The sequence below is a fragment of the Sphaerodactylus townsendi genome, linkage group LG11, assembly GCF_021028975.2.
Source record: "Sphaerodactylus townsendi isolate TG3544 linkage group LG11, MPM_Stown_v2.3, whole genome shotgun sequence".
Taxonomy (NCBI): domain Eukaryota; kingdom Metazoa; phylum Chordata; class Lepidosauria; order Squamata; family Sphaerodactylidae; genus Sphaerodactylus; species Sphaerodactylus townsendi.
This window is the reverse complement of record NC_059435.1, coordinates 26,510,375-26,519,215: the sequence shown is the minus strand read 5'-3', so window position 1 is coordinate 26,519,215 and position 8,841 is coordinate 26,510,375. Positions and strand designations below refer to the sequence as shown.

At 43.3% G+C, this 8,841-nt stretch overlaps 1 protein-coding gene across 1 annotated transcript; it reads right to left on the bottom strand.

Annotated features, from left to right (window-relative positions):
* Window positions 1-770: 770 nt before the first annotated feature.
* Window positions 771-7,298, bottom strand: EIF1B (eukaryotic translation initiation factor 1B). The gene is made up of 4 exons (XM_048511240.1): window positions 7,052-7,298; window positions 3,269-3,432; window positions 2,044-2,145; window positions 771-1,138 (listed from the first exon to the last, which is right to left on the bottom strand). Exons 1-4 carry the CDS (start codon window positions 7,080-7,082, stop codon window positions 1,094-1,096), a joined length of 342 nt encoding a protein of 113 aa, XP_048367197.1. The 5' UTR covers window positions 7,083-7,298; the 3' UTR covers window positions 771-1,093.
* Window positions 7,299-8,841: the final 1,543 nt, after the last annotated feature.

The following is an 8,841-nucleotide window of genomic DNA, read 5'->3' as shown; positions in this document are numbered from 1 at the left end:
AAATTCAAGGTGGCTGTGTTTTTCTTGCCAAGTCTGCAAATGAAACATTTTGGTTTGGGAATGGACATCCAGATGAGTATTTCATCTGGGAAAATTTTTATACCACCAGCACAAGCATTCACTAAAACATCATAAAAAAATAAATTAGATGCCTCCAGACCCAAAAGCGAAACAATTTTTAAAAAACTGGTGGTGGTGGTGGTGGGGTGGGGAACAGGATAGTGCCGTGTGTTTAAAATAAGAACGAGCAGTTGATGCAATTCTTCAGTAGCTAATGGAATGCGTTCCAAATTTGGGTTGCCTTCCAAAGTTCCCTGCTAACAGCGGGAGCCAGCGCTTGGCGTCAGCAAGACCATCCAATAATATTCTTACTAACAACAGCCATGACTAAACGATTGTGGTGTGTAAGAGATTAATGACCCTTCAGCCATTATTAGAAGCATGAAGTCTAAAGTCTGCTTAGTGTTACAGAAGCCTAGAAATGAAGGCACCTCACAGGCTGAGCTCCAGAAGTGGCAAGATTCCCCTGGATTTAAGCCATACCTTACCAAACAAACAGTACACAACTGTGATATCAGTAAGCAATAGTCCATATGATCTGTGTTATACCCCAACCTCATATTGCTTTGAAATCCTTCAAAGGCTAAAGTAATTGTGTTTATGTCAATACTTCCAAGGTTTTACCTACTTCCCCAAAATTTTAGGTGGTGCTAAGACTCTTCAACCAGCTCACTGAGTATCTGGTATACATTAACAATAGTCCTCAAGGATAAGATAACAGACTTTTATTTAAGCTGCAACACACATGGTTTTAATACAACACTTAAATCAGGTGAAAAGTAATACACTGAACTATCAGCAGTAAAACATTTCCATTGGAAATGTGTTAAAATTCTCAAGGATCTTGTGTTACCATCTTACTGCAGTTTTCTTATGTGTTTCTAGTCTACACTCCATATGTTTTCTGTAGTCATGCAAAAGCAAATCAGATTGTGAATGGGAAGTCCATTTACTGCAAAGAATCATATTTCACAGAGTAGCCAGTTTGGGTAAGAACAAAACCTTCAGAGTTCTTCATGTAAGTACACACATTTTAGAAGCCATGAACCTTCAGCTGCTCTTCCTTAACAATGCCAACCTGGAACAAAGAAACAAATGGTAATAAGCTGATGCAGTCAGAAGCAGAGCCTCAAAACAATGCATAAGCGAGACAGTGAACTTGTTAAGAACCATCACAAGAGGGGAACTTCAGCATGCAACATCCAATTCCTTGTACAAAAATAGGCAAAGGCAGTGGCTTTTTTGAGACACAGAAACAGAAAGAAAGAAACAAAGAAAGAGGCAGCCCCACCCAGAATAAACAGAAAAGCCTCCCCAAAAGGGTCACATCAGTCTGAATTCGCTGCCACCAGCAAAATGGTCAGGAGGAAACAGACTAATGTCAGCTCCTCCCCCAGCCATGCCTCTGGACCCCCCCCCCTTGCTCTGCTGGCAGCAGCAGGGCTGCTGGGATGTCGTCACAGTATCCTGCGCCACATCCCAGTGCTGGGGGAGGGTAGTGGGCACTGTATGGTGGTGGTTTCACCCCTCCACCAGGGTAAGTGCCCTGGAGAGGGTGAACCTGACAGTGTGGCTGCCCCACTGCTCCCATGAGCCAATGCAACCCTCCCCCCTCAATGGCGCTCAGAGAGAGAAAGAAACAGAGCAAGCGGAACAGAGCGTGCGGAACAGAGCAAGGTTTCTTGTGATAAAGCCAATTCAAGTATTAATGGTCACGCTAACAGTGATGAGTGAATTGGGCAGACACCCTGCTATCAATATTCCACTGTCCCCCAGAATTCAAACAACACTGCTTTACTTAGTTAGGATAGCAAAATGTCTCACAGCTGGAGACAATGACACACCACAAGATTGCCACTCTTTCATTCTTGGGCTACAAGCAAATCCAAAGCTTCCAATATACTTTTGGACAGTAGCCCTCTGGGTCTACTCTGCTGTTCAAGTTTATCAGCAATTTGAACTGCTAATTCTGCAGTCATTCACCTCTAGGAGGAATTGGCAAATGTTTTTCCTCTGGTCACCTTGAAGCTGGATCACTTCCCCGTATTCAGGATGCTCAATCACAGTACCATTACAGGCAAATTTCTGCAAAGAAAACATTCCACATATTAAGGAGGGTGTGTGTGTGTGTGTGTGTGTGTGTGTGTGTGTGTGTGTGGAGAGAGATATCAGAGTGTATTTATTTAGTTATTTGACTGTTTACAAAAGACTACCAAAATCTGCCAATTTGGCTGTTCGTCATAAGACAAGTATCTAGAACAGGGGGATCCAACTCTGGCGCTTCAGCTGTTCATAGACTACAATTCCCATCAGCCTCTGCTGATGGGAGCTGTAATCCATGAACATCGAAGTGCCAGAGTTAGACACCCCTGATCTAGAACATAGCTAGTGATTCAGAACTGCCCTCTTCCAATGCATCATATATCTTGGCAGATGTTCCAGACTTTGGGGGTTAAGATTCTACTGCAGTTGCATAACTACGGGAGCTAAGTGGTTACTCTGCTACACCCACCTTCTTTCCTAGCTTGACACCCACAAACCAGATGTATTCCATTTCACATGTCTCCAATAACTTCCATGCAACTTCTTTGCTATAACCTCAATGATGTCTCCTTTTGCACCATATTGGTGGTCTCCCTATTTCAGTTTCACTCATTTGCTACTCTTTCAGAGAAGCAGAACATGAACACGAAACATACCAAACAATTTATATTTTCTGACATAACTGGTGAGAGCAACAGCAGCAGTGTTGTCGAGGTGCCTCTCCTAACAATATTCCTACTTGCACAACTTCAATATATTTTAAGAGACAGCCAGCATGGTTCAGTGGTTAAGAGCAGGTGCACTCTAATCTGGAGAACCAAGTTTCCCCGCGCTGCCACTTGAGCTGTGGACGCTTATCTGGTGAACTAGATTAGCTTGTGCACTCCAACGCATGCCAGCTGGGTGACCTTGGGCTAGTCCCAGTTCTTCAGAGCTCTCTCAGCCCCACCTACCTCACAGGGTGTTTGTTGTGAGGGGGGAAGGAGTTTGTAAGCCCCTTTGAATCTCCTTGCAGGAGAGAAAGGGGGATACAAATCCAACTCTTCTTCTTCTTCAGAATTTGCCACTGTTGAGCAATAAATGCAGTTTCTGAAGGAAGCACTAAAGCTGGTTGTTAAAACAGACCAGGCAAACACAAACACTTCAGAATTGCCCCCAAATTTACCTTTTTGAAAGCTTTCACAAGTTTCTTTTTGTCATAGTCATCTGCAATTCCCTGAACAGTAGTTAGTGTTTTTCTCCCGTTTCGTTGTTGGATCCTTATATGGATGTAGTCTTCAGTCCCTGCCGGGAGTAAGTCGTCACCCTTAGTTGCATCAGCAAAGGGGTCTGCAGGGATGGAAAATTCACATGTTAGCCCAAAGTAGATGTATGGAGGAAACCCTCAAAATCATACATTCATGCAGCCATGATGGCTCCAGGCCTCCTTCTTAACACGAAGTCACCCAATTAGGTTTGTTCACCATCCACAGAAAAAAATATACTGTGACTTAAGGAAAAGTGGTTACTTAAAGAGTTGTCCAATTTCTCGCTAAGATTCATATTGGGATATAATTCCTGAAATTCAAACATTACTTTAAAGACTTCTGCAGACACGAAAAAAAAAGAATATGTAAATAGGGGAATACTAGGCACATCTACCTGTATTCAGGAACAACTAGTAGCCATAGTGAACAATTGGACATTAGCAACTATGTACTCTACAAAAGGTACCATTCCAACAGACATTTGGTTAAAATAAACCCTATGACTCACTTTTTGACCTTAAATCCATTAACTACACCATATTTACAAGTTTCATAGATAGTCATCCCAGATAACACCTTTCCCTTTCTCAAGACTTTAAACTTTAATGATCTAAACTTAAGATCTAAATGATCTAAACCTTCAAGATGTTTTCCCCCATATCAGTCCAACTCCCTCTGTGTTGTAGGTGAAAGATTCAAACGCCATCTTTCAAGCACCAGGTCCTACGCGATTTGTCTACTGATGCACATGAAATACCCTACAGAGGTTCCATGCCTCATAAAGTTAGGTAATCACACATCCAAAATAAAGACCAAACACAAGCCATGGAACAAGGACATGTAGTACCAGCAAATGCCATTTCCAAATTTCATAATTTTAAACCATCACACAGCATCCAGATTGTATTTCACAGCTAATACAGGTTTCATGTCACCTTATCACATTGGCTTATTCAGACATTTAAACAAACCTGAAACCTGAGTTCTGAGGTGGTACACAAGTGACTGGGTCATACCACTTCAAATTGCAGGTGAGAGCTCATGGAGCTGAATGCTCCTCCACACAACAGAAATCTTGACTTGTCAGGGAGACTGCTAGAATTCATCTTTATGATATCCCAAACATTTATGGTATTGCAAACATTGGGAGGGAAGAAGAAAGGAAGTATTCAGCCACATGAGCCGTCTCCAGCAACTTACCAGGTGTATGAAAATTAAAAGACGGGATAGGTGTTGTGAAGGGCCTGAGAGAACACAACAGGAAGTTGGGCCATAACCCCAAGGAAAATTAAGCCCCATGGTATCCCCTTAGCTGTGTAGACTCAGCTTCAATAATCTAGTTCTCATGCCTACTTGATTATCCTCCATGAAGGGATTATTTATTTTGTTATTTATATTCTGCCCACCACTGTCAAGATGGGCTCAGAGTGACTCACAAACCAAAACCTTAAAAACACATTTTAGGCAAAATTGTATGACATCAGGGAATCATATCTATTTCCCACAATGTTTCTGTATCAGATGAAACTGTTACCTATCTTCAAGGTGACTATTTTAGGACCAACAGCTTATAAATTCTGCATTCATACCCACCTTAAAAGATGCCTAGATTTTCAAATTAAAAGTTTAAGATTTATGCAATAAAATCCATGAAATGTAGGGCTATTTTTAATTCAAAACAATTCTGCTTCCACGATAAGAGCAGAATAGAACAGGTCATACTCAGCAAACTACAACTTCAGTATTAGGCAGAAAAGGCAGAAGGCAGAAAGCAGAAAAGGCAGAAGGCAAAGAGAAGGACCTCCAGTAACTGAGACTTCCATTTGAAAGTATCCTGTCTGGGCATTACCGCTTCATACGGCAAGTAGTGATCATGAGCAAATGGTACTCCATGTAAAAACTCTTCTATACAGGACTAGACAACAGGAAGGCTAAACTTAGCCTTATAACCAAACTTAATAGATTGCTAGGTGTATGAATTCCTTTTCTCCCCTATATCGAAATACCCAAGAATGACCCTTTTACCCTGAAATGGGGAAAGCCTGACAGAGGTTACCACTTCATTGAGAACTACGCCTGTGACATAGGAAGATCAGGAGAGTACTGTCAAACAGGTTACTGTGGTTTCCTCAGTAAAACAGCCCACAGGAGTGTCACAGGAGGGTAGCTTGAGACATAGTTACCAGGGGGCTGTCTGATTCAGCTTCTTGTCACAGAAAATAATCAACAAAGGAGGGAGAGGAAAGACATTTCACAACCAATACAGCACCAGCAAAAGCCAGGAGAAAATTTGCAAGGCTCAAACAATCAGCTGCCTGGACAGATTACAAAGCATCAAGAAAAGTATCTCAAATATGATCTCTCATCACTATTTTGGGTGGGATTTCCTACAACTGTAAATGTTGCTTCCTTAGAAATAAGATGGGAATAGATGAAGCAGGAGCAACCGCTGCATAACCTAAGTAACTATGCAGAGAAGGAGCTATGTAGATCTCTCAACCACAAGATAAGTGAGGATTTGTGTTATGACCCTGCCCGCTTGAAAGCGAACAAGACAGCATTCTTATGTTCTTGACAGGTTAGCTACATGCTTTTTACAATAAAAACTGAGGACAGATAAGCAAACCTCTGTACACCCACCAGTGATAACTGGTTCAGCAGATTTAAACAGCCCTGCTAATAATTTGAAACACTGCCCTTGCTACATCTAGTACAACTTACATCCAGTTCCTTATCAAACAATCCAAGCCTCCAGGGTAGCAGACTTGAGAAAGCCACCACCATACCAATTAAGCTCTGAAAATCCTAAATTTTCAGGCCTCAAGTAAATGAGTCTCCTATTAGCATTCCCTTCACACAGCAGTCGATCGTGTAAACAAAGACGGGCCAGGCTGGGGGAAGGACCGCAAAGTGAACGGCTGGAAAGAAGCACAGCTGCATCAGTGCCAACCAGATTCCTGTTGGAGAAGAGAGACAGAGACTGAGATTCCGCACAGTATACTTATAACGAGCTGCAATCGTTATAAATGAACCTGTTCTCCCTTTCTATAGATGGAAAACAAATTCATTTATTTATTTATTGCATTTATGCCCCACCAATCTCCAGAAGGACTCAGGGGGGCTTACAAATAAAAAGCATATAAAACAATAAATAATATAAAAATATAAACATTATAAGCCTTAAAAACACATAAACAGATTTATGACCCGTTATTGCAACTCGTTATAAACATGCTGTGCAGAATCCAGAAAGAGAGAGAAGGAATCTTCAAGTTAAGACTTACTCCCAGCCTCAATTTCTTAACAAAGGAGGACGTAAAGAGGAATGGGAGAGAGCAGAAATCTGTCTTGCAAGCAACAGCCCCGGAGTCAGAAGGTTGACAGCGGTAGCTGCAGGGGCCAGGTGTACATGAACCTTGGAGAAGGGTGATCCCATTTCCAAAGCTAAATTTAAAGAGCCTGGAATTGGTTGCCAGCGGTTGCTCCTTATCAAAAGCGTAGCCATTACAGAGCTGTCAAGCGGGGAGAGGTGGGGTTGCCTGATCTCAGGCGGCAGCTGAGCAATAGGTCAAAGCCGGTCGCTCTTCCCAGCCTGGTAACAAAAGCCTTGCAATGACACCGAGGTGGACCCGAAAGAGAGCAGGAGTCCGGCCGAGCGTTTGCACCGCACCTGCAGAGGGCCAAGGGACCCGCTCTCTTACCGAAGGATTGGAGGTTCTGGATAGTGGACATGCGCTTCTGTGGCTGGGCGCTGCTCGGGGGGAAAAGGCCGCGGCTGGGTTCGCCCGGGGCTCTCTCAGGTGCAGCAGTGCAGGAGGGGGGAAAAGAGACACGTCAAACCGATAAGGCCTGGACGGCGGGAGAGACCCTAAGTGACGATAGCAGCAACGGGCGCAGCAGCAGCGATGTCCGCTCACAAAATGGCCGACAGCTGGTATTTGGCCTCTCCTTCGTCCAAGAAGAGGCCACGTGACTGCAGCGGGAGTCCCGCGGGTACCTGGGAAACAGAGTCCTTCTCAGGAACACACTCAAGGCCGGATTGGGCAAAGAACTACAACTCCCGGTGGGCACGGCAGAATAATTTTTTCAGTCCGTCTCCTCTCCTCCTGCTCCTCTTCCTAAATCTCCCCATCCCCATCCTATCCGTTATTTGGCAGAGGGAGGGGGATTGTCTTTGCTGTCCTGAGTTTCACTGCAAAGGATTGAATTATTGGGGGGCCAGAGGGATGAGACTGTGGAAAGGACAACGTCAGACAGTGCATGGGAGAGCTGAGGAGTTGGGAGAGGGGTATGCCAGGATGATGTGCAACAGTGTCCCAGAATTTTAGCAGATTCCCGATTATAACCAATATATATAGAAGCCCTAATCTTGGTCTTCTGCAGTATATAGTAAATATGCACTGTCATGAACTGCCTGCAGAGGATTACTTTCTAACAAGAGATGCCTTGCCTACTCTAGCAAACCTGTTGTACAACAGATATGCACAAAGGTGCTGTCTATTCACATGCTGCAAAATGAACTCTGGCATTTAAACCAGGATCTTGAGCTGAATGGCCCTGGGAATGGCCCCATCCTGTTAGCCTGTGCCCCTCACCTTATGAAAGACCTCAGGAGATGCATGAAAACAAGTGCAAGAATGATTAATGGGTATGATGGAAGATGCTGGAAGTTCCCTTGGACATAATAGAAGCCAGGAATGTCAGTTGACTTGCATGGGCTCCATTGAAATACACAGACAAGTAGCAAAGGAAATGTGGAATGGAGTTAAAAGGAACTTGCTCTGAGTGGCATGATGGCCTCTAGGAATCGATGTATAGATAGTATCATTGCTCTGAAACTGGAATGACAATTCCAAAGTGGAATGGCAGACACCAGGGACCAGATAAACTGCTGTAGGACTGCACTGACAGCCCCCAGAATGGAATGACAGTCCCTGAGTGAGTCCAGCAGCCCCTGAACTGATTAAGATCTGTAGGGGGTGACACTTACGTCCATGCTTCATGCTTGCACAGAACAAAACAACTCCATACTCACCTTTGTTAAATATTGATCCAGCAATCTGGAGTAGAATATGCACACTTTTTGGAGGCATATGCATTGTGCACTGGGAACTGTTCAGATAGCATTGTTATTTTTTAAATGAATCTGAGATGTTCTAGGTGAAAGTATTCCATCTGGCCAGTTGTGCATCTCCTAGCTTGGAAAAGAACAAATCCTAGGGGTTTTTTTTTTGGGGGGGGGGGGGCAGCAGGAGAAGAGCATACAGGACTCCAAAGCTGGCCTTTATTTTTATTATTAAGAAATTCATAAGAAAATGCAAAGAGAATTCCAAGCAATTCTTTAATAAATCCATGCATAAAGTGAAACATAATCTTAGACTCTAAAAGAAGAGAGGGAAGAGAAAAAGTGCATCAAACTTTTATATTCTAATAGCGAAGTTGACCAAATGTTTTAGATACTTAAATACAGTGACTGGGGTTGTGAATGGTC

Bases quoted from the DNA above. Each gene is read 5' to 3' on its own strand.
- EIF1B (XM_048511240.1), bottom strand. From the start codon at position 7,082: ATGTCCACTATCCAGAACCTCCAATCCTTCG. The intron at 3,433-7,051 runs GTAAGAGAGCGG...CCATCCCTGCAG, and splicing joins CCAGAACCTCCAATCCTTCG to ACCCCTTTGCTGATGCAACT. The intron at 2,146-3,268 runs GTAAATTTGGGG...TTTTCTTTGCAG, and splicing joins TTGTGAAAGCTTTCAAAAAG to AAATTTGCCTGTAATGGTAC.